This window comes from Solanum dulcamara, chromosome 12 (genome assembly GCF_947179165.1).
Source record: "Solanum dulcamara chromosome 12, daSolDulc1.2, whole genome shotgun sequence".
NCBI classification, from domain to species: Eukaryota; Viridiplantae; Streptophyta; class Magnoliopsida; order Solanales; family Solanaceae; genus Solanum; species Solanum dulcamara.
Window position 1 is genome coordinate 2,761,410 of NC_077248.1, and position 25,170 is coordinate 2,786,579.

At 30.5% G+C, this 25,170-nt stretch overlaps 3 protein-coding genes and 1 non-coding gene across 6 annotated transcripts; 3 read left to right on the forward strand and 1 right to left on the reverse strand.

Moving 5' to 3' along the window:
• Window positions 1–3,112: 3,112 nt before the first annotated feature.
• LOC129876573 (homeobox-leucine zipper protein HOX11) lies at window positions 3,113–6,453 on the forward strand. 2 transcript variants are annotated; one of them, XM_055952039.1, is made up of 4 exons: window positions 3,113–3,527; window positions 4,361–4,719; window positions 5,333–5,412; window positions 5,897–6,453. In XM_055952039.1, exons 1-4 carry the CDS (start codon window positions 3,218–3,220, stop codon window positions 6,213–6,215), a joined length of 1,068 nt encoding a protein of 355 aa, XP_055808014.1. In that variant the 5' UTR covers window positions 3,113–3,217; the 3' UTR covers window positions 6,216–6,453. The 2 variants fall into 2 exon arrangements, with proteins under 2 accessions (XP_055808014.1, XP_055808016.1); XM_055952041.1 differs by having other exon boundaries at window positions 4,364–4,719.
• A 4,711-nt stretch (window positions 6,454–11,164) lies between these two features.
• LOC129877497 (protein trichome birefringence-like) lies at window positions 11,165–14,601 on the reverse strand. The gene is made up of 5 exons (XM_055953005.1): window positions 13,372–14,601; window positions 12,699–12,891; window positions 12,414–12,607; window positions 12,165–12,323; window positions 11,165–12,011 (listed from the first exon to the last, which is right to left on the reverse strand). The coding sequence occupies exons 1-5, from the start codon at window positions 14,469–14,471 to the stop codon at window positions 11,660–11,662; spliced, it is 1,998 nt and encodes a 665-aa protein (XP_055808980.1). The 5' UTR covers window positions 14,472–14,601; the 3' UTR covers window positions 11,165–11,659.
• Window positions 14,602–18,972: 4,371 nt separating this feature from the next.
• Window positions 18,973–19,054, forward strand: TRNAS-GCU (transfer RNA serine (anticodon GCU)). Its single transcript has one exon. It is a non-coding gene; the product is annotated as a tRNA-Ser (tRNA).
• A 545-nt stretch (window positions 19,055–19,599) lies between these two features.
• Window positions 19,600–24,431, forward strand: LOC129876985 (DNA-3-methyladenine glycosylase). Of its 2 annotated transcripts, none has more exons than XM_055952462.1 (6): window positions 19,600–20,019; window positions 20,229–20,300; window positions 21,647–21,770; window positions 22,484–22,554; window positions 23,758–23,815; window positions 23,866–24,034. In XM_055952462.1, the coding sequence occupies exons 1-6, from the start codon at window positions 19,666–19,668 to the stop codon at window positions 23,889–23,891; spliced, it is 705 nt and encodes a 234-aa protein (XP_055808437.1). In that variant the 5' UTR covers window positions 19,600–19,665; the 3' UTR covers window positions 23,892–24,034. The 2 variants fall into 2 exon arrangements, with proteins under 2 accessions (XP_055808437.1, XP_055808435.1); XM_055952460.1 differs by having other exon boundaries at window positions 19,601–20,019; window positions 23,895–24,431.
• Window positions 24,432–25,170: the final 739 nt, after the last annotated feature.

Genomic DNA, 25,170 nt, shown 5'->3' on the forward strand with positions numbered 1-25,170 from the left:
TGTTCCCATTTCACAAACGATGTGGGACTGTAACACTGTACGCCCACCCTCCACACGCTCAAGACCGGACATCTAGGTAAAGTGTGAACAATATAAGATTTTGTGTGTGCATGCGGGAAGTGGGGTCAACATTGAAAACAATGAATTGAGATGCGTCTGATACTGAGTAAAATTGTTCAGGACCATATAAAAAGTCCACATTTTCATCCCACAAATAATAAAAGAATAAATCTTAAAATATTTAATTTATCAACTCAGAATTAATTTAACTTTCGAAAAATAAAATATGACAAATATTTTACGATAAAAGGAGGTTATTTTGGAAATAGTAATAACTAAAATTAAAGTCAAACACAGGCGACTGAAAAAAAAAAAACTTTGAGATTCTTTTTTGGACTTCAAATGGCTTTCACTGTCCTGGACATCAAAATCACACTTTTCATAATTGTATTCTTATTTTTGTAACATAGTCCATAGATTTTACTTAATAAATATGCATGCAAAAATATAATTTGATAATGAGAAATAAAACATGTAAATGACTTACAATTAATTGCTATCACGAGTACTCAGATAATAGAGAGTTAATTAATCGGCATCTAATTAATAAAATCACCCAACTTATAAACAAATCATCTTTTAAATTTTTTGGTTAAGTGAACTAATATTAACCATTCACTTAACTAAACCGCGCACAATCATAAATCACAATTAGTAGCAGATGATAAAATTCGCCTATGAAAATATAATTCGTTCAATTTATTTAAATTTGAACGGTAAATGATCAGTCCATTTATTAATTGGCCATTCGCACAAATGCTCCTATTTTAAGGTGGTGCTTAATTTTTGTCTCTTAAATTTGTGGGCTTTGATTTTTCGTCGTCATCACTTTAAGTAACAAAAAAATGTCAAAAATATTCTTGACATAAAAACAACAACAAAAAATTGCGGAACCTAAGCTTATATCTTCCTAGCATAATATCCCACAAGTTTATGTCGTAAAGGGCATAACAAAATTTGCCGTACTGCATAATATCATTCCTATAGAACTTATGCCACATGAAATAAAAGTTCAATTTCAAAACCCCACAAATTATGTTGTATAAGGCGTAACAAGTTATGTTGTACCACACAACTTAATTATTACAGACATTATGTCAAACAAAGCAAAAAACTAATTTCAGAATCCATAAGTTCTCTATAATTATGTCAAGCAAATTAGGTTATAGAAATACTACATAATTTATGCGGCATAACTTAATTCTTCAACATATGTCGAGCGAAACCAAAAAATTTATAAGCTTATAATGAGCGAATTAAGTCATATATAATGGTACTTTGATCCATAAATTTTCAATAAATGAGTATAAAGATAAAATTAAAGACCAACATATATGAGGGAAAAAAATTAAAGATCATCCTGAAATAGGGGCAATCCATTCAAAAACTTATTTATTAACTCTATCAATTTCAATATGTAGCCCAAATTGATCCATAATAAATCTTGTTCAAATATTTTTTTAAAAATATAATTTTTTAATTGATCTTATACATATTCATAATAAACAAAATAAAAATTTTATTAGGTACTTAAAAATTATAAAAGAATATATAAAAAAAATAAAACTTAGACTTATGCGAATTAAATTACGATCCACATGTTAGTTCATTTCAGCACAAAAACTTTTGAATGGATCAACTATTATTCATTTATTAATTTATCAAAATTCAATCTACTCCGTCTATTTGACACCTCTCATAATTTAATAAATAGCGCTAAGCAACTTAAAAATTCAAAGTCCGAGAACACAATTAAAGCGAAAATGATTTAAGTTATACTCTACTATATATATATATATATATATATATAAAACTTAGTTTATACTCCCTCTGCCCCATATTAATTGATCATTATACTAAAAATAGTTATGACATATTAGATGTCCATCTTACTAAATCAAGAAAACATTAGTTAAATTTTTTCTATATTATCCTTGCAATTAATTCTTTTTAAAAATGTTCACATTTGTTTTTAAATTTTTTTTTAAAGGGTGAATTAGTAAAATTATCTTCTTATTTATAATTTTTTAAACATCACACAAAAAGAAAAGTTATCAACTAATATAAAATAGAGGGAGTATTGTCACGATAAGAGTTGCCAAAATAACAACTAATAGTTATTTAGACAGAGACAATGTATATAATCCTATGTAATAATACTCTATGGTGGATTTACGGTGTAATTATGGATTCACGAAGTTAAGATTTAAAATTTATGAATTTAAATTTAATAATTAAATATTTATATATTTATATATATATTTAATAGAATATTTAATACAAATATAAGATTTTTTTAAAAAAACTATTGTATTCTCGTCCAAGCACATGTGTAATAAAATAATTTCAATATGATTTATGTAAACCTCATAACTTTTGCTTAAATATTATATGTGTATTAAATAATTCACTAATTTAAAAATCTAATTATTATTATTCTATATTAACTTAAAATACACATAAATTTTAAATTTTAAACCCACCCCTACTAGAGAGTGTAATAAGTATAAACCCGCTGTATATTTATGTCGTTTCACGTGCACTCTTAATTTAACTAGTATTTGTCGGCCAATTTTACTTTTTAAGGACATTTTTTTTTAATTATTAAAAAATTCTATTTTAAAATTCTTATTTAATATTTTATCAAACAACTAATTGTCATACAAATATTAAAGACTTATTCCAAGTCATAAATTTCAAAATTCTTATTTTCTTTTTAAAATAGCTATTTAATGATATAATGCTTCATATATTGGGACATAGAAGTAAACGCGAATTTTGAAGAGCCTTTTGAGGTTTTCTTCTTTTTATCTTTCTATTCAATAATAAATACATAGTATATAATCTCTAATTAGAAGTTTCGAGTTTGAGTTCTTAAAAATAAAAAGAATTCTATAAGAAGAAACGCCCTCAAAAATAAGTTTTACAATACATGAATATAAATTTAAACAAATCATAATACAAATATCAAATAGCAAATACGATGAAAGAAAAAGAAAAGTACACCTAGTAGAAATAGAGTATTAAAAGAGGGATTGGACAATGCCTTCTTTTAAATTGACCTTTAGGTTCTCTCTTCTTCAACACAACTATTTCCCATTTCAAAAGCTTCTTTTCTTCTTTTTTTCCTCCAAATTTTTTTGTTTCTTCTTTCAATATGGAGTTAGCTTTGAGCTTAGGAGGGGATAATACCCCAAAACCAATATTGTTTCTTGAAAAATCATCATCTTCTTCTTCCTCTTTAAATGAGAATAAGGTGAGCAAAGATGATAATTTAGGGTTTTGCATGGTTTTAGGGAAGTGTAATGAAGGTGAAGATGAAGTTGGAAGAAAAAAAAGATCAAGAAAACATCAAGAAATTAGGTCATCAATAGATCCATCACTTCAACTTGATCTCCTCCCTTTTTCTCCTGGAGTTTCTAAGAACACCTCTTCACAACTCTCTTTCCCTTGGCTCTCTCAAAATTGTGAGTATATCTTCTTCATCTGTTTGAACTGTTGAAGACATAATTAAGTAAATAAATATGTGCTCTCTTTAACGATTTAAGTTTTTTATTATAATTTTTCTTTATCCCTTTTTATGGGCTCTTACAAACTTTCTTTGATTTGTTGATAAATCATATTGCTCCATGGATTTAAATTATTTATAACAATAGTGTAATGAATTAACTTAAACATTATTAGTGTAATTTAACCTGCTATAACATATAGGTCCCTTACTATAATCATAAGCAATTAATTTTTAATGACTTATATAAATATTTCTTATATAGTCAATACGTTGAACTTAATTAAACTCTTGTTCTATATAGTGTTCAGAAGAAAAAAAATTGTGCTAGTATATCAAACAGAATTTATTTTACATTATCTTTAATTTTTTGTTGAATCGAGATCGATCAAGTTGATATTTCTAATGACTTGCCACGCTTTTTGGACTTGGTACTTGTTTTCCTTGAGAAAATTTTCATAGAAAGAAAGTATTGGAAAAAAAAAAGAAACATTGAGAAGGTGTGTAGAACACAATAACTACAATATATTCAGTGAGATCGATCCCAGTAGAAGGGTCAGGATTTTGTCTTGTGAGGTAGAAATATTGTTGCTGAAAGAGGCGTGTAAAACACATTGTTGAAAAATAGATTGTTTGACATAATTATCATAAACATTTTAATTATATATATTATTATAGAGCATGCTGTTGAAAAGGATGTAAATCTAATTTGATTAATTCTTTGAAACAGATGTCTTTATTTTTCATTATTATAATAACTAATAACATTCCATATTTCGAACTATTCAACAGTAGCTATTGAACCGGCCGGTTTAACAAATGGACCGGCTGAGGGAAAGGCGTTGGAGATGAACCGGATGCAGTTAGTGGTGGCGGAGGAGGGTGAAGAAGGGGCGGCGCTTTCATCTCCGAATAGTGAAATATCAAGTTTTCAGATGAACTTTCCGATATATAAAAATGGAAAGTTAACAAATATGAAGAGAGATCAATGTGAACGCTATAATCGATGGGGTAATAATATTAATAATTATTCTTGTTCAAGAGCAAGTGATGAAGAATTAGATGCTTCAGCTAGAAAAAAACTTAGACTTACAAAAGAACAATCTGCTTTTCTTGAAGAAAGTTTCAAAGAACACAACACTCTCAACCCTGTAAGTCAAACCTCTTAATCATTATTTTTCATGATTGTTTTGAATTCACTCTTTGACTTTTATGTAGGCACGTAAATTCAGTAACTTTTGTCATAGCGTAGATCTTATAATATGTGGGTAGTTTGGTGTACTAAATTTTTGTTATGCGTGGGTTTGGACAAGGACTGAATTTTAAAAATTCAGTATACACAGTCTTATATTGCATTTCTGCAAGAGGTTGTTTCCATATCTCGAACCATGACCTCTTGATCACAACACAATAAATATTTAGTTGTGAAGTCAATTAATATAATATATTGACTTGTGTTATGGTTACCTCTTATATATTGATAATGTAAAAGAAAAATATTTACGTGATCAGATTACCTAAAGGATTTAGAAGTCAATGTTCGAAAATTGGAATTTAATGACCTAGAAAATGAGACATATTTGTAATTGATCTTCTCTAACAAGTAAATTTATAAGATTTCGTGGGAAAAATACTACACTATTAATGTATATAACTTTAAATACTGAAAAATTAGGTGTTATTTGATGTTATTTATTAAATTAATTTTTATGGTACATTGTTCTTGATGATGATGTTCTGAAATATGAAAAATTATAATTGCAGAAACAGAAGCTTGCTCTAGCAAAGCAGTTAAATCTTCGTCCAAGACAAGTAGAAGTGTGGTTCCAAAACAGAAGAGCAAGGTAATTAAGCATTATAATTAATTATATAGTATATTTTAACTTCAAAATTTACAATTTAATCTTAATGATCGATAATCATGCAAATGTCTAAGTCGCAACCTGCGTACAATTAAAACCTTAGTTACAAAGGGGAAAAAATGCTATTTGGCACATGCTAAACACGACTGGGGTCCTTGTGGTCTAAGATAATCAAATCATCAATAATAGTAACGTAAGCATAAAACTGGTCTGATAATTCCTGTGAACCAAACGGTCACGAGGATTGTTATAAATAATAAATTTTCAAAAATCTTTTTTTTTGGTTAAACTTCAAGCTTAGTCAAAACAAGAGTACTATATAATTGAGACATAGAGAATAATTACTCTAATAACTAAAAGTGATAGATGTGACTTATTGATAGGGTAAAAAATAAAATATAATACGTACTGTGTATATATTCAATTCAAATTAAATTTATAAGATTATTCTTTTGAAAAATTTCAGGACAAAATTGAAGCAGACAGAAGTAGATTGTGAATATTTAAAGAAATGTTGTGAGACATTGACAGAAGAGAATAAAAGGCTGCACAAAGAACTTCAAGAATTAAGAGCTTTAAAATCTTCACAACCTTTTTACATGCAACTTCCTGCCACCACTCTCACTATGTGTCCGTCTTGTGAGCGCGTCGCAACCACTACAACCTCTGCCATTACTACCACCACCGTGACACTTGCCACGACTACAACCACCGCCACCGCCACCGCCCCCTCGAACACACTGGCGCTTCATAATCATAAGTTGATCAGCTTAATGACCAAATGATCAGTGTACAAATAATTGTTAGGATTTTGACTTAGGTGTTTTTTGCTTATTGTTATTTGTTTGATTTAAAAGATTTCTTTCTTTGTTTTGAATTTATTATAAACTATACTTTGTAATGGTGAGTTTTAGAACTAGCTAGGCAAGAAGTTTGGGAGGAATTTAGAGGGAAAAAACAATATTTATTGCTAAAAATTTTGATGTTTTAATTAGAAGAAAGAAATAAGTTATTTTTCCTTCATTTTATTTGATGAATAATCCAAATTAAGTATTGTTATATATTAATGCTTTGGGTGTGTAAGCGCGCTAAGCCATTTTCTTTACTTCTAAGTCAGGGTTTATCGAAAATGTATCACACAAAGATAGAAATTAGATATGCTTACGTAATATTCTCTCAACTCTATTTATGAAAGTACACTGAATATATTACTGTTATTGTTAATTTGCTATATGTGGTTTCAAGAAACATTATACAACAAAAATATTTATTCAAGTTATATTGTGTATTATATGATGATAAAAGAACATGTACTCAGAATCTTGATTTGAACCTTAATACGTGCCATACAAAGAGTTATTCTTGTTATAGGTAAATTTAACTTAATAGTGTAAAAAATTGAAATATATACCATTAGTATGCAAAACTTTAACGAGAATTTAAGTTATATACCCCATCCAGAGGGTAATCAAGTCAAATTGTGAAGTCTCTTTATTGGTCTTATTCTTATTGTGAACTTTGTGAGAGTGTTTGGATTCGCGAAGGTAATCGCTCATATGTTTCCCTAACCCAACATGGGAACAGATCTAGATCGGAGAGGCGTTTGACGTATTTCCAATCATGGGCGAAGTTAGATAGAGCTGAGAGGATTTATCAGAGTCCTCTTCAATGAAACTGTTTATATATACCTAGTTGAAATTATATCTTTTATGTATATATAGTAGTTATTAAATCCACGTCATATTTTGAATTCCCTTAGTGAAAATCTTGATTCTGCCACTACTTGCTTACAAACACTAAGAGAATGCTTAAGAATTAACACTTTAAAATGATATAGTTCGAAAATTAAAGATATTATTAAATTGAAATAAACTGGTTCATTTCTGGGAAAATAAGTTACATTTTTAAATAAAGTTCTTGAGAAATAAATGCTATAGTAAGGTGAATAATGACTCTATGAGGTACAGGGAGAGTTCCCCCCCCCCCCCCCCTCTATGCCATTAATGATAAGTTTAAGAGTACAGTACGTATAACAACAACTTGCAGTAGTATTTATTATTACTTCACAAGATATTGCTTTCTAGTATAAATGTGACATCAACCTTATGCCATTGTTTGAAATCATAGAAATGTATACACTTATTAATTATAGCCCCCAACCCACCCACCCACCCACCAAGGACAAAAAGAAGAAAATGATACATAGTATGAGCATGTTGTGTCTATTTAAAATTATATTGTATATTGATTTTGTGGATGTTCGATATGTAAAGTGAAGGAACCTCTAAATTATACAACTTAAACATGCAAAAGTTTCGAAATAGTGTTGAAACATAATAGAAGTCAGAAGATTCAAATACATTCGTCTTGTGATAATAGAGAGAAATTTGTTGATTCCTAATTCGATCATTTGAAATAGTTATCTCATGTCTATTGGTTTACTATTATCAATTTATCATTAGTTAGTCATAAGACGAACCAACCCGATAAGAACCATTGAGATCCAACATATATACCTATATATAGGGTCCACTGGGCTAGTTTGTTAGGCCCATTATGTTTATACAGAAATGTTAATTTTCTGGACTAAAATGTATAGATCCACCATTGAACTAGTTTTCGAGGCCCGTTATCATCAATAATTAGGCTGATTTATGCAAGGGAAAACTAAGTCCATGTCTCATAAAAAAAATTATAGATAAATACCCCTTTAAATTTATACCCCCCAAAGTATCCGACTCGCGACTTTCCTTCCTTCCCTCAAAGCAGGAGACCTCCATGACACTATCGCAATATCAATAAACTGACATGGTATCATTGAAGTTTGCTTCAATCCATAATGATACAACCACAGTATATATCATTGATGTCTACTTCAATCATTCAGCGACATCTCTATGATACCAACATATACTGACATGGTATCATTAAGGAGTGTTTCATATAATCGTTACTCCTCAAATCATGTATGATACCATCGCAGTATGTAAATATACTACTGTGCTAGCACTAAGGTTTCCTTCCTTCCTTCATTCACAAAACTACTCATTCATTAATGATATCATAACAATATATTCATATACTGTTATGATATTATTAAGGTTTCCTACATTCATTCATGTACAACTAAGTCAATCTTTGGAGTAACTGGTAAATGGTAAAGTTGCTGCCATGTGATCTTCACAGGGTCAAGCCTTGAAAACAGCCTCTGCAGAAATGTAAGGTAAAGCTGCGTACAATAGACCCTTGTGATCGGGCTCTTCCCTAGACCCTACGCATAGCGGGAGCTTTAGTGCACCGGGCTGCCCTTTTTTTAGTAGCATTGTATCATTGACTAATGATGAGCAGTCCTACAAGTGAGGAATTCATAATTTTTCAATGACGTCATCACATAATATGATATATAATAGCATGATATAATTCACTAATGAACAGTCTTTCAAGTATATATCATATATTGAAATGATAAAATCATAAATGTTGAATGATATATATATCATATATTGACATGATACAATTACAAATGTTGAATTGCGTACTGCAGGGCCCATTCGGGGGTGACACTCCCAACGAGATTTTTTTCATTCCTAAGACTCGAACTCGAGACCTCTGGTTAAGGGTGAAACAGTCTCACCACTGCACCACAACTCATGTTGGTATCATAGTATATGATGGTATCATAAATGTTTTCCTAAGTTATTCGATATTACATGAAGGATACTACCATATTATATTCGTATATTATTATGATATTGAAAATCCTTAATGAAGCAGTTTTAAATTCCTCAATGATACCATAAAAATATATTGCATATGTTATGCTATCATTAAGGAATCAAACATTTAGGAAAAACTGCACAAATACTAAATGATATCATCATATACATAAATGATGTGATGGTATCATAAAAGCGAATTGGGCCTAGACTAAATGGATATCTCAGGTATATATTTGGAGCAAAGGGGATATTTTCTAAAATTACTTTATGATTGGGCAATTTCGAATAATTACTTTTAATCTGGGTCTATTTTATGTATTTTTCTCTTTATGCCAATGACATTTTTTAGACCTTTATTTAGATTTTGTTCCTATTTTTAAAGTTGTGCAAATATATTCTTTAGGAAATTTTCCTTCCGGATTATATTAGACTTTAGTCTAATACTTGCTTATATATTTTTGGATCATACAAATAAAATATTGGATTATTGTCTAACGTTTGAAATAACTAAAAAATATAACATAAACATTAGATTGTTGTCTAACGTTTGTGCGTATGGAATAACTAAAAAAAATATATCATGTGATCTAATGTCTCCTCATAAACTTTGCAGTTTGCAGGAATGTGGTTTAAAAAGTGCATAAATTGTGTAAGAGATTATTTTTATTTTTATTTTTAAAAAAGTGTTATTAGCTAAACAATTCTTCCAAAAATTCTGGAATAGTTGCTCCAGTCAAGAATCTATTCCCTATATCTAGATGTTTTGTTTTATTTGTTCATTTAAGAAAATCAAGAGAATTTTAGTACTTTTTCTCCACACCACAAAATAATAATAGTAATAATAAAATTTAGAATTTCAAAGCATCATTAATCTAAATTAGTAAATAAAACTTCTAATTAAATTTTTTTAAAAAAATATGTCAGATCAAGGAGGACCGAATAATGTGAAATGGATAATTCTGTGAAATTTTTCAGCAGAGTCGCTAAGGAATAAAAAATAGAGCATAAAACATTTGAATAAAATGAAGATAATGAATAAAATATAATTTTAATTTTATATACATAATTCTTCAATTATTTAAAATCATCAATTCTTAATTTTATTTTATATATTATCAAATAATCATTTTATTAAATAATTAACTTTTGTTTTCTTCAAGAACTAAAACAGCACACTTCAAATAAATGAAAGTTAAATATGCATAATCAAATAACACAGAGACTAATTGAAATTATGCAATAACATAGGAACTAAAATCGCTATTTTCTTTTTATTTTACTTGTTCATTTAAGAAAATCAAGAGAATTTTATTACTTGTTCTCCACGCCACAAAAATAGTAGTAATAATAAAAAAAAATTAGAATTTCAAAGCACCATTAATTTAAATTACTAAACTACACCAGTGGAAAGTGTGAAAAACAGTACCAGTTGGGATCGAAAGAAGAAACCAAAAACTTGAATCAGAAGCTCCAAAGTGCTTTTGAATCATAATTGTCAGTATGTAGTACCACCCGTGACTAGGACGTTAAATTATAGTCCTTTTTATATTATTGAAATTATATTTTACTTATATATATTAAATTCTCTTTTAACTCTTTAATAAAAATTCTAACACGTAGAACACCGACAATTGTTACAACATAGAGAAACATATAATTCCATCTCAAAACAAGTAGTGACAACTCTAAAGTCAAAACATCCCATGTGAAGTATAAGAAACAGGATTTATTAAAATATAAAAGTAGAGAGTAATTAGTTTCCAAGGTTTTAGACTAGACACGGAAGCTCTCATCAAAAGCATCAAAAGATTAGTGTCACGGTCAACATTAATTAATTAATTTAAACCACTTTAATGAAAAAGGATTAAAAACTATATGCTATGTTTAAAAAAGCTTGAACACATATCTTTGACAAGATACAATAATGTTAATATAAACTCACGATTTTCGACAAACATGATCTATAAGAATAATAAGTACATACCTTAAAACATTCTAAGATCCAATAAAATAAATTAATTGAAGAATTTACACTTTTCAAGATCTCAAGACTTGAAAAATACTTTATAGCATGAGAGAACTATAATTAAACAACAAAATTCCTTTTTTTCCAAGGGAAACTTCAACTCTCTCTTCCTCTCATATACTATATAATTTACTACAACAATGACGACACACCAATGTAACCCCATAAGTGGAATCGAGTCTAGAAAGGTTGATGTGTACACAACTTTAGGCTATAATAATTTATTCTTTCTTGGATTTTTCTTCAGGTGTTTTAACTTCGATAACAAAGCCAACACTATTTTTAGTATAGGCTTTACTCATTATTTCAATGTACATCGACACCTTCTATATGTGTTCGTGAATTCTATGTTGCTCGTACTCTCCAAAATGCTACTGAATCCGTGCATCCGTGTCAGATTCTCAAGAAACACACTACTTTTGAGGATCAGACAAACACCTGACAATATTTTTGAAGAGTCCGAGCAACATAGTATTTGTTTTACCTATGACTTTCTCTTTTGTTGTTTTTGGCGTAGTCTTACCAAAAGTTCAGCATATAACAGCTCATTCCAAGCATCAGGTACACCAGGAAGGCACCAATGGCTACAATCTTGATACCTCCATTGTGATCTCCTCTCTTTTAAAGTCAAATTCAGTTTCCTATATATCGATGGATGACCGTCTTTTCTATAGTCCGTCATTCTTGTGATGTTGAGATACGAGACTTGAGTTTTCATCCCTTTGAAGATGTTTTCAAGTACTGTCATCTTGGATGGATACGGAGTCAAATATGTGTCGTTCTTTATCGGTTCTGTTTCACTATCACATGCCCCGCCAGAATTCCATTGCCCGCCGCTGTGGAAGTACATAAAGTTTAATCTAAATGGTGATGAAAACAATGCTAATGCTTGTAATAAACAAGTCCTTATCTTAAACTACACCGTAAAGAACTAGAGCTAGAGCTATCGATAAGTTAATGTGATTTGGTTTTGAATTTCGCGTTATTACCTGAAATGAGAAGCAGAATAACCTCTGAAGAGAACAAACGTCTTCTTGGGATTTACATGAGCATCGACCCATCTTCCCCATGTTGTTAATGCTCTCCGAAAGGCCTCAAGAACGTTAAGTTCGTTGTGCACATGATTTCCTTCTTGATAATAGTCCTTCCTGAAACATTCAGCATTGTTTAATGTTGAAGTAAATAGAGCATAAAAATACATGATTATGTATGTCGAAGAACACATAAACAAGTTTTACCCCAATGAAGTCTTCTCGTGAGTCCACCAGTGACCGGTGTTGAAGACTAAGATATCCGCGTCTTTATACTTATCAGCTGACTCTCCGATCAAATCAAGTCGAAGCGTTTCCTTCTTCCCTCCCTTTTCATCTGCAACTTCCCATTGTTGAACCAAGAAAGGAGACGCAAAGAACTCCACTCTGCATTTATACTCCTGAAAATTTTACAGAAGAAAAAACAACGATTAAACACATCGTCCATGAATTCTGCTACTAGAAATTAATCCGGCTACATCAGATACTTACTTCGAATATAAACGAATACCAAGCTTCTGTCCTGAAATGGTGTCTTCCAAATTCTTCATAAACCTTCTTCTGATCTTTTACAGAGTTTTTAAGAATACAAATAAGGGATTCCCACATGTTCCTATTCAGAGAATCGCCAATGAAGACGAGACGCTTTCCTCTTAACAATTCCAGCATATGAGTGGCATTCAATCTGATAATAAGTTCCAAAAATGAACCATCAGAACAATTAAACACTGAATGTTACAGGCTTACAGCAGTTGATTTATCTCAAAGATTATTAATTCCTTATATCGAAAAACAACACCACATATACCCTATGAAGATCTCAATATACATTACATAATTGATGAAAGAGATCAACTTTATTAAAATGTAAGGGAAACTCAAACTTTGTAAGAACTCCAACTTTGAGAGTGCACATATACATGTTTCAACTTGCAACTAAACACTCCAGCTTGTGGCACATAAATTTTGGAGGTGTCTCGATGATCATTTTGTAAGTCGGAGTGTTCAACTGCCACACAGGAGACCAATTGAGTTGTTTACATGTGCATATTCAAAGTTTGGAGTGTTCCAATTAAAATTGTTCAGAATAATTTTTTTGGACAAGACAATTAAAACTACACTAACTAGAAATGGGAAAAAACAAGAAACATTAAAGTGCCCATACCTGGGAAGACTGCATGCATTGGGTTTCCATTTCATCTTCAAGTAACCACTATCAGGCCTATCATTGAGAAAACAATTGAATTGTTCATCAATAAGAGAACAAGAACCAGGTTTATACAAAGGGTAAGATTCATCTGTCACCCAATTCCCATCAAAGAAATCACAATTCAACAAAGACTTAACCAAATCTACATTCCCATTAGCACTTCTCTCTGTAATTCCCTTTTCTCCATTCCCATTAGCACTATTTTCCTCAGAAGAAGTCTTTGCTGCTGAATTTTTCTCAATTGTGCTCTGATTTGCCTTAAAGATTCCGACTTTATCATCAAAATCTTTACTTTGAGTCTGATTTAGAGTTGGTGCAGACTTAGGAACCTCAATTGAGCTCTGATTTGCCTTAAAGATTCCAACTTTATCATCAAAATCTTTACTTTGAGTCTGATTCACAGTTTCTGCAGACTTAGGAACCTCAATCGTGCTCTGATGTGCCTTCAAGATTCCAACTTTATCATCAAAATCTTTACTTTGAGTCTGATTCACATTTGCTGGAGACTTAGAAACCTCAATTGTGCTGTGATTTGCCATCAAGATTCCAACTTTATCATCAAAATCTTTATTTTGAGTCTGAGATGATTCTTTATTACTCAACACAGAAGAATTTAAGGGCTTTTCCAAGACTCCAACTTTATCATTATTCAGAGTATGATTTTGAGTCTTTTCACCAATTGGTGCTTTTTTATCCAAATGGGGTTGCTCAAAATTGTTGTTTGAAGTTCTTGGAACAACATCACTAGCAGTAACATTGAGAACTTGATGATGTAAAGATTTAGGAAAAAGATTAGAGAAAACAGAAGAGAACTGAGATCCATAAGAACCACCACCATCTTCTTGTTTATTTAAAGAAAAAATGTTGGTAAACCATGGTGAAGAAGAGTTAGGTGAAGGACTAAAAGCCAAGAAAGTAGTAACAACAATGAAAACAAACACAAACCCATAAGCACAAGCAACACTTCTTTTAGTTTTGAGAAGAGATAACTGAGTTTTCAAGTCTGTAATCAGTGTTCCACCATTGATAGTGGCATATTTTGCTGTTTCTGCCATTGTTTTTCTGCTCAAGCTCTATCAAGAAACAATCTTTCTTTTATAAAATCAAAAATGGAAAAAGAACGAGAGAGAGAATTTTTTTGAGATTTTGGCTATATTGAAATATTGGTGTATATGGACTCTTTTTAATGTGTGTGTGTTTTTATGTGAGACAAATAAAGAAGAGTTATAACACAAGTGCGTAACGTAAAAAAAAAAAAACATAAATTTAAATAAGAGTTTGAAATTATTACTTATTATCTTAACTGAATTAATACTTATCTCATTTAACAAAATATATACTATATGGGTTGTGATAGGAAAATATGATTTTATCCGTCCTTAATAAAAGTTTCGAGTCCGAGTTATCGAAATAAAAGAGGGTTAAGTCTTTTTTTCAAATTTGAGTTTGACAAAAAAAAATGATTTAGTCTTTTTTTTTAATGGGCTTGACGTTAGATGGTAAGAATTTAAATTAATTCAAATTTTAAATAAATGTCATATATAAAAAGGTAAAATAATAATAATAATAGTAATACATTATTATATTGACAAAATTAAATAAGAAGTTTATTGTTAGATCATATTTCAGATATTCCAATTTATAATATGATTCGATTTCAAGAGATATAAGTAAACATTTACTGTAATTTATATAATTTAAAATATTTTTTAAAATAATTTCTAAGTATATAAATTATTTTTTAAATTATTTTTTAAAAACTTCTAAGTATATAAATTATTTTTTAAAAACTTCTAAGTATATAAATAATTTCTAAGTATATAAATTATTTTTTAAAAACTTTAAACTTATATGTTTGAATACACAATTATAATGAAAAAGTTTAACTTTTCAACTTCGAATTATGTCGTATAAGAAGAGGAGAGTGGTAAATTACAAAAAAAAATAAAAAATTTGGATTTAGTTGTGAATTTTATTTTTTAGTGAATGAAATATTAATGAGATTTTTACACGTCAAATTCAAGGATGTTCTAATTATAATTATAATTCCACACAAACTTCATGTTGGGAAAAGTGAAAGTTAGGAACTATGTGAATGTTGTGTTTACTGTTTGAGTAAAATGCCACTTATTTTGAGATTAATAGCAAGAATGCCACTGCCGGTGCCGCCGGCTGCCATCAGAGAGAATTTCGGAGAAAAAAACTATAAATCACTAAAAACCAGCAGATGAAGATAACATTAATTATTTATTTTATTAAAAATAAATTAATTAATTCAAATCACAGAATGCTTACACGTGTGTATGTTTGGCCTGGCTCTGGCTTTACTTAATATAAAATTTTAACATCTGGACAAATTTTGAGTCTTATTTTCAAAAGGTTCAATATAGAATATCTTATATACATAGTAATTATTTATCGAGGGGATTCAAATGAACCCCTCGCCACCTCTAAATCAGCCTCCGGACTAGGCAATGAACTTGTGAAAGAAGAAATATTATTTTAGCTATGACATACATAATTACGTGATTGTAGTATAACTTTTGAAACTTTTAAATATGTTAGTTTTGTTTTTAGGTTTTCACTTGATATTCAATACGTATTTATTTCAGAATTTGACAATGTGAATTTGTTTCAAAAAAAAAACGTGCACTATCTGAATCGACCGAATATGGAAATTTGACCCCCTTATTAGGAGCTTGCCTACCTAAAGCTTGAAACTCCTAATATCATCAAAATTATAAAATTATGAACATTTGAAAAATAGAGTGAATCTTAAGGTGTTATGTGTCCGTACAAGTTGAAAATGGTTGACCAAACTTTCATTGTTCAACTTCAGTTCAAACAATATATTATTTCACAAAAGGAATATAAACACTTCTTATTAAATCTCAGTCAAAGAATCATTTTGTTCTATATTTCTTTTTCTTGCACTAGCTTGTTTGTTTGTTTGTTGATATTCTTTATATCTTTCTATTTCATTGTTATTATTGCTTCCATTTTCGTATCCTAATTTTTGTTGAAGAATTCACATTAATTAGTTGAGAAAAGGATTAGTAATCTCCTTATATAAATTTGAGCAATTCTTTCCTCATCAACTAATTTTAAGATTAACTTAGATTCAAGTTCTATTTGTTTTCTCAAACTGCTTTGAGATACTATAATAAAATCGAAAATCTATAAAAAACAATTTCTCTACTTCTACAAGATTAGAATAATGTTTGTGTAATTTATTCTCACCGGACCTTATTATTATCGGCAAACCTAATGATCCACAATCATTTCAATATAAAAAAATAATTAAGTTTGGTTGAAATGAAATCTGGTGAAGAAGCCAGCAAGGGAGTTGGCATCCCAGGTCACAAACTTTAAATGCCACATATATTTTTTTTTTTAGTGGACTGAATGTTTGGTGCAAATTGTATAGGTTTTATTTTGGCATATTTGTCAGTGCCAAAACTATACAACACTACTACTAACAGATATGAAAAAATACTTGCACTTTTGCTAAATTACACAAATTATTGAAATAATAACGAGATTTTTCTTTTGTTTCTTCCCATTATTCGAAATATAAAAAAATAATTAGGCGCCAAATAATTAATATATTCAAGATGAATATTATATATTTATAAAATATCCTCTCAATTTATCATATTCGAGATACAATGCAATTTCATTATTTTTTTCTATAGTATTTTTAAATTCGTATATAATATTTATATATATATATATATATATATATATATATATATATATATATATATATGATATTTGAACAAAAGCTGCTGAATTTACGTACCATATATTACTCCGTATATTCAACTCCACTCTTGAACCTACCATTCATGTCAAATCACTTATCACTTAATCATAATTAAGTGATATTGTACGAACATTATGTTAAATTAAACCCCTTATTTCTTGTAAATGAACATTATGTCAAATCAAATCCATTACTTATAAATGAACATTATGTCAAAATAAGTCCCTTTCTCATCTTATAAATGTAACAATATGGGATCGTGATTGTGACGTTGTTAGTAGTCTAATAAAACAACTTTCGTTGATAAAAACTTACACGTAATTAAAATTCTGAAATAGCACTCAATATCAATTAAAATGATCACATGATCAGAAAATATTGCATATTTAGGGGGGAAAAAAATTGATTTTGAACTACCCCACCATTATATAAATTGATAACAATGACAAAACTCAAGGATCCAAGGACAAGTCTTCTTTTAATCCACCTAATTTTCCACTACCGACTAATTAATCGAATTTCTAGAAAAGAAGAAAAGAAAATGACTCGAAAGAAATTCAGATCTATCATATTTATCCCAAAACTAATAATAATAACAACGATAGCAACAACATATTGCGTGTAATATCTCAAATAGAATTTGATGAAGATAGGATAAACACAGATTTATATCTATTTTTATAATAGTAGAGAGCTGGGTTGTTATCGAGTATAGAATTGTTTTTGTTAGGAAAGATTTTATCCTCAATATTAAGACTTTTCATGAACGTGTATCCAAATTTAATCGAAATGTGAATATCAAACACTAGATGAGAAATTTAAAAAAAAAAAAAGGAAAAAAGAGAGAGGTTGTTTCCTGCTCAAAAGAAAAAGAAAGATTTTCTTTTCGTTTTAATTTATTTGTTTAATTTTGACTTGACATAAAATTTGAAAAAGTAAATTAAACTTTTGAATCTCATGATTTTAAACTAAAAATATAATAAAATGCATCAAAATATTTTAAAATTTTATGATTTTAAATAGATTATATATAAAATTAAAATTACAAATAATAAAAAAATATTTTTGTAAAAACAGTGGCATGCATGTCGTTTTAGAGGTGTCAACCTAGGCATGAACCACTTATACCATGTGTGTCCTCTTTCACATTTATTTTCATACTAGTCATGGGAAGAGCACCCACAATAATATTATATTGAGGTAATTGATACTTCTTCACGCCTAATTTACCTTAGGTTTCTTCTCTATATAAACTATATCTTTTTCAGCCGTGTGCGAGCTTCCTTCTATCACGAGTTTTCGCCCGGGGATATGTTCCTGCTATTTTATATTTTCTTAAAAAAGGGGCTCAACCTATAAAAACTGCTCAGGATATTTTAAAGAAGGCAGAGATTTTTAAGGAACTTTGATTTGATACAAAATTTAATAAATTATTTTTTAAAATAAAATTTATGATCTAAAATAAGTCACGGATATTCGTATGGCTATAAATAATTTCATTAAGAATAAAACATATATTTTAAAGTTAAATTCGAATTGTATAATTTTTTTGGGTTGATTAAAAAAAAGTAAATCATATAAATTGAGACATAGAAAATATTAGATAACTAGTGAAGGACACTAGCTTTTCAACTTTTTAAAATTTATTTCTCATTTGGTGATGCTTGGTATTTATATTGGAACATTCCAATGTCTTATCATATTTCATAAATTTTGTATTCAGTTAAATTACGTCACATAAATTGATATGAAGAAACCTAGTACACTAAAAAGAAAAGCAATATACAAATGTCGCTTTGGCCGAGTGGTTAAGGCGTGTGCCTGCTAAGTACATGGGGTTTCCCCGCGAGAGTTCGAATCTCTCAGGCGACGATCTTTTTTATTTTTCCTTTTTGTGCCAATCTCTGCATACTTATATTGGCTGATATTTGCAGGGTTGAGGATTTTTTTTTTTTTTTTTATCTTTAACTTAAAATTTATATGTACAATTGTTATATTTAAAAATCAAACATAAGTCTCATTCTAAAGGATGGTTGTTACGTATTATTTCATAATGATATTATATTATATTGTATCATATTGTATTATTTGAATAGATTGTATTATTCTATGTCGTTATATAATGTAACAAATTAACAATTTGAATGATAAACGTACAACAACGTAGAGTATGTGGTAGAACTATTATAAAAATGATAAAATAAGATTATTAAAGACAAATGAGAAGAAAATATTATGATAACGTTGCGATCACACCAAATCAATTATTACATAAAATGAGAGTTTTTGTCATTAGCTAATAGTAAATTTAAATGATATGATATAAAAAAATTTAAATAACAATTAAAAAAAATATTATATTTAAATTAATAATACAAATACAAGGATACAACCATCCAAACACGTGTAAATTTAGACAATTTGCAACTTTTGTTAAGCCCCAGTTGACAAGTTCTTTCCACCCAGCCAATGAACCCTATGTAATGGTTCTCCTCAAAGTTAATGCTACTATTAATCCAATGAAGAAAATCCATCGTCAAAAAAAGGATTCAAATCACAATATTAGTGTTCAAAAAATTGCCACCAAAACCAAAGCTTCATCATCCAAAACAACAACAGTTAAACTAAAAAACAAGCACAAATCAAAAGATTCAAAACCCAACTCAGAATCTGAAGAAAACCTCCCCAAACCTCAAATTAACACTACCCTTATAGTTTTCATGGATAAATTTCCAATATTGACCCGAGATTTTTACCAAATTGATGCACTTGATCTTGCCCCACGTTTGCTTGGCAAGTTCCTTAGGAGAGATGATGTTGTTCTTCAGATAACTGAGGTTTTAATGTTATTGGTGTTCTTGATTAAATGTGTTTGTGGTCTGAGGTTTTAATGTTGTTGGTGTTCTTGATTTAATGTGTTTGTGCTTCTTCATTGTTTTGAGGTTTTAATGTTGTTGGTGTTCTTGATTTAATGTGTGTGTGCTGCTGCTTCATTGTTCTTGAATTGGGTTATTTGAATAATGGGGTTGTTGTTCTTGTTTGATAGGTGGAAGCTTATAGGCCAAATGATTCAGCTTGTCATGGTCGATTTGGGAAAACAGCTAGGACTGCCCCTGTGGTAAGATTCTAAAAGCTGATATTTTTGAGTCATTTGCTATACATTAATGGTGAATTCTGTGAAGAAGTGTGTTTTAAGTGTTTAGTTGCATAGATAACTTATACTCCCTGCGCTTCAATTTGTTTGTCTTTACTTTTCTTTTTAGTTTGTTTAACTTTTTAGTCTGTTTAAAAAAGAATGTTTTTTTTCTTTTTTTTTTCTATAGCAACTCTGATTCTAACTTTAGACATGACATGTTGATATGTTTGAAAGATCACAAAAAAGTCTTCTTAGACTCCGTACCAAGTCAAAATCAGACAAACCAATTGAAATTGAGGTAGTAAAAAATGTGCCTTCTCTCTTAAAGCTTTGGTTCACCCAAGTTTGTTGGAAGACTAATTCAAAGTTGTATGAAACCAAAATTGTTTAGGATATGGTATTTCTTAGTTTACTTAGTTCACGTCTAATTAGGATTTGCTGTCAAAATTATATAGGAATCAGCTCTCCAGTTTCTAGTTAATTAGGTTTTTGCACTATTACAAATGGAGGCGCTTCTTCCTATATTCTTGTAGTGAAGAAGAGTAGTACAGAATTGTGTAGTAGTGAAGTAGAGTGGATAATTGTAGAGAGCATCAAGAAATTTATTGAGTTTCTGAATGAATGATTTTCCTTCAAAGTTTAATCTTTTCCCTCTTTCTTTATTTTCTAATCTAAAATTTGTGCAAGATAATAGATGGGCTATGCTCTATTGCATGAGTAGTTGTTCAGAAATTATTAAAGGGGGTCGCGCTGCCCCTTATTAAGTTAGAGTTGGAGATATGATATGAAATGTTGACTGTCTGTCATGACATGTAATGTAATGCTGTCACTTACCCAAAGAAAATGTTGTTGTTTCCCTATGCCTAGATATTGGTTTATTTAAACTATGTGAAGTTTAACACATTGTTTAATTCAAACTTGTAAATCGATGTTGGCAAAAATGGCACGTGTCTTCAGATTTTCTAGAGAAGGCAGGTTGTAGTTGCTTATAAGAAGAAAGTTGATTGTTTTACGGTATGCTAAAATGATATCAATCTCATAGGTTTGGTTGTGTGAAGAAAACATTGACGATTTTACGTAATTTTTTAGCTCTACATCTGAAGTACAAAATTGATCCTGAGTTGGACATATTTTTTGGTGAGCATAGTCAATAGGTTTCTGATCTATTACCTTTTGGAGCCATATGAAACATTTCAAGGTGCTCTTTGTAACTGAACAATTTTTCATTTCTTAGTAGTATTGTGCAGTGACATTGATTAGCATGGGTGTATGTTATAGAGTATATCAGGGCATGTCTTCTAGATTTTCTAATGATTTGTGATCTATAGTTTGGTCCTGGTGGTCATGCATATGTCTACATCTGCTACGGTCTCCACATGATGCTCAATGTTGTAGCAGACAAGGAAGAAGCTGGAGCAGCTGTATTGATTCGTTCCTGCGCTCCCATCAGTGGTAAATCGAATTACATACTCCTACTTTTCATGTTTCCTAATTTGCTTTGCTTAGCAGTTTAATATGTTCTATTTGATCTCCTTAGTCCCACTGCAAGTCAATGTGTGCACTTCCCGTAGTATCCCATTTTATCTTAGTGATCTCTTCACTCTTTGAAGCAACATAGTCATTTTAACCAATTTACATTTGTTGCATTAGTGCACCTCAGAAAACAATTAGATGATAGTATAGGGTTATTAAATGCATCCATCGAAAAGTTATCGGAGCAGCTATAGTTCTTGTCGGCTTCTTCTAAAATAATTAACTAAAACTTGTATGTTTTAATTGATATCATCTACCAATATCAAGATAGTCAGAGATATGGCGAGGGAAGAAAAGCACCGGTATAACTGTTTGAATATCCTGAATACACCTTGATACTTCTAAAATGATCACTTGTAAGTAATCTAGAATTATGATTTATGTGTTGAAATCCCATGCTTGCATGATAAATGGACCTTATTGAAAGGAAAAACAAAACAAAATCGAATGCGTGCATGCTAGAAGGGAAGCAAGGTTATATAGAACACATTGGCATTGAAGCACACTGCCCTACTTATGATGATCTTTTTTCTCAATTCCTGCATTGTTGGACTAGTATATTATCTCTAACAAACAAAGCTGAAATGCTATTTTAGAGTTCTCTTTCAATAATTATGGTGTAAATTCTGCAGGCTTGGGTACTATTCAGCAGCGTCGGGGTATAAAAACTGAGAAGCCCATTCTTCTTGCAGGTCCTGGAAAGGTAAGTTATTACCTTTGTTGGATGTAGGACTAAGTTGCTTGTTTAGCGTCATTTTTATTGATCAAGCCTTTCTTAAAGATTACCAAAAGTTTATTTGCTCTATCCTTCTCCATTTAAATACTAGACTTAGTCCCTCAACCTTTGCCACTTGAACTAAGCCCAGGGGGCAATTAAAGCATACAATTTTATTTTTGTTGTTTTCTCCATCCAACTATTTTTCATTTTGGTAGAAAGGTGAAGAGCAAATGTGTCTATTCTGTTTATGTGAATTTGAATTCTGTTGCTTACATTTAGAGAAATATCTTCTAATTTTTTAGTAAAAGAAAGATAATTCTTTTAAACACTAGAAGCTTGGTTGGTATAACATGCTTGGAAGAAATGGTTATAAAAATGATAATAGTAACAACAATAACAACATACCTAGTGTAATCCCACAAGTGGGGTTTGGGGAGGGTGGTGTGTACATAGCCTTACTTCTGTCTCGTGAAGGTAGAGAGGTGATTTCCGATGGACCTTAGCTCAAGTAATGCATATAAAAAACAATATGAAAAATAAATATAGTAAAAACAACAAATAATACGATAACCGAAGCAAAAGAATTGTTGAGGTAGAAAATATGGTTCATATACAACAATAGCATATATTGACACGGAAGATGTGAATTATGTTTATGTCTAAACTAGTGGATTCTGACTTGAGGAGAACAGTATTCACTTCAGGCATGTAGCTCTTACTGGTCATTCTGCCATGAGCATTAATAGTTTCCATGCCCGAGCTTTCTCAAGTGCAAACAACAACCTTCCATTAGAAAATGAGCCTGATTCTGATTTTGAGTTGCTTGAAATAGCTGGATTATTGTCATTAACATTCTATTGGCAATAAGGAGGTACAAAAAGGCTATGCTGCTCGGACTCTTCAATAATATCGATAGGTGCATGTTGGATCCTCCGAAAGTAGTGCATATTTTTTAGGATCGCATCATAGCAAGTAGGAAGCACTCTCGCAGAAAAAGGAGGGAAAAAGAAATAGAAGTAAGATTAATATCTAATAGAAGCATTTGAAAGTACTTGTCCATCATATCCCTGCTATGTCATCTCAAAACAATTATGAGATCACTCGAATATGTTCATTTCCCTAAAGAGATGATTTTTAGTGATTGCAACCTTTCTTTTACATGATAGAGTTATTGGCGTCTCTGTGTAGGTTGGTCAAGCATTAGGACTATCAACAGAATGGTCTAGCCACGCTCTATACACTGCGGGTAAACATTCTGTTGTTCCATCTTTCAACTTTTAGCTACTACTAAATTAGACTCCCGCGTACTCTTATGCATATGACAGGCGGCTTAGAACTCTTAGATGGGCCAGAACCAGAACATATACTTGTTGGTCCAAGAGTTGGTATTGAGTATGCTTTGCCAGAACATGTTAATGCATTGTGGAGATTTGCAATCGCCGGTTCTTCATGGATCAGTGCTCCTAAAAAGACTCTTAGACCTCTTTAGCACATCAACGGGTGCCATGATACCACCTCCCCCACCCCCCACCTGGTGGGGGGGGGGGGAGTGAGAGAAAATAATCAAGCTGTTGTCTATAAGTGTAGAGGATTTATAGTCCCCTCCTTTCATTTTACCCCCTTTTTGTGTATATTTTGGTTGATTTAGCATATATCTCATTCATGTTCTTGGTTATGTGGCTTACAAATATACCCCATTTTGTTGGATTATCTCTCTTAAGTAGAACAACAACATATTCGGGTTAAGCCCACAAATGGGGTCATCAAGGATGGTGCGTACTCGGTCTTACCCCTACCTTGAGAAGGTAGAGAGGTTGTTTCATCTGTACTCGCTCGCTGGATATATATTCATCCTTCTTTTATATTTAATGTTTGTAGGTAAGCAATTAGGTAAAATTCACAAATAACCACCTTTTAGCCCTGGTAATTGAAAAATAGCCATTATCATGGAATTACAAATTTTATGGGTCGAACTAAACGTAATTATTTTTCAAAAACGTGATTGAAAAGTGGCCAGTAGACGTTATTTTATTTTTATTGAGTCAGACATGCAAATTGATTTGAACACCGCCGTTATGAAAAGGAGGTGTGCTGCTCTCAAATATTAGGTTAGGAGAAGATTTGGTTGTTTGTGAGTTCTCTGCAAAACCTATTTTGAACTTACATGAAAAAATTAGTTGGTTGCAAGAAGCCAAGAAAGATGCTTTTGATGACAAAATAAAAACTCAAGGACGTTATTTTTGTTGTCCTTTTTCAGTGATTTCATTTAAAAGTAGTGAATATATTAGATTAAGGAAAACATAAAAGGGTGGTCCTGATGATTGCTGGTTGGGCTATCAATTCATTGAATTGTCTCTGTGTGAATATGCTGTCTTTATATGACAATTTCATTATTAATTTTATAGGATGACAACAACCCAGTGAAATCCACAACGTGGAATCTGGAGAGGGTAAAGTGTACGCAGATTTTATTCCTATCAAGGATTATTAATTTTATTGTTTGGGAAAATTTCGTAAATAGCACTATTTACGTTTCGATTTGTGAAAAATAGCAAAATTTTGGCTAAGTGCGAAACATAGCAATATTTTGGTTTCAAAACA

What these genes read in the sequence shown, in the direction of transcription:
- LOC129877497 (XM_055953005.1), bottom strand. Translation starts at nt 14,471, where the DNA reads ATGGCAGAAACAGCAAAATATGCCACTATCAATGGTGGAACACTGATT. An exon ending in GGTATTCGTTTATATTCGAA is followed by an intron (nt 12,608 to 12,698) that starts GTAAGTATCTGA and finishes TAAAATTTTCAG; the next exon opens with GAGTATAAATGCAGAGTGGA. An exon ending in CACGAGAAGACTTCATTGGG is followed by an intron (nt 12,324 to 12,413) that starts GTAAAACTTGTT and finishes TGAATGTTTCAG; the next exon opens with GAAGGACTATTATCAAGAAG.
- LOC129876573 (XM_055952039.1), top strand. Translation starts at nt 3,218, where the DNA reads ATGGAGTTAGCTTTGAGCTTAGGAGGGGATAATACCCCAAAACCAATA. An exon ending in CCCTTGGCTCTCTCAAAATT is followed by an intron (nt 3,528 to 4,360) that starts GTGAGTATATCT and finishes ACTATTCAACAG; the next exon opens with TAGCTATTGAACCGGCCGGT. An exon ending in TTCCAAAACAGAAGAGCAAG is followed by an intron (nt 5,413 to 5,896) that starts GTAATTAAGCAT and finishes GAAAAATTTCAG; the next exon opens with GACAAAATTGAAGCAGACAG.
- LOC129876985 (XM_055952460.1), top strand. Translation starts at nt 19,666, where the DNA reads ATGGTTCTCCTCAAAGTTAATGCTACTATTAATCCAATGAAGAAAATC. An exon ending in CAGCTAGGACTGCCCCTGTG is followed by an intron (nt 20,301 to 21,646) that starts GTAAGATTCTAA and finishes TGTGATCTATAG; the next exon opens with TTTGGTCCTGGTGGTCATGC. An exon ending in CCACGCTCTATACACTGCGG is followed by an intron (nt 23,816 to 23,894) that starts GTAAACATTCTG and finishes TGCATATGACAG; the next exon opens with GCGGCTTAGAACTCTTAGAT.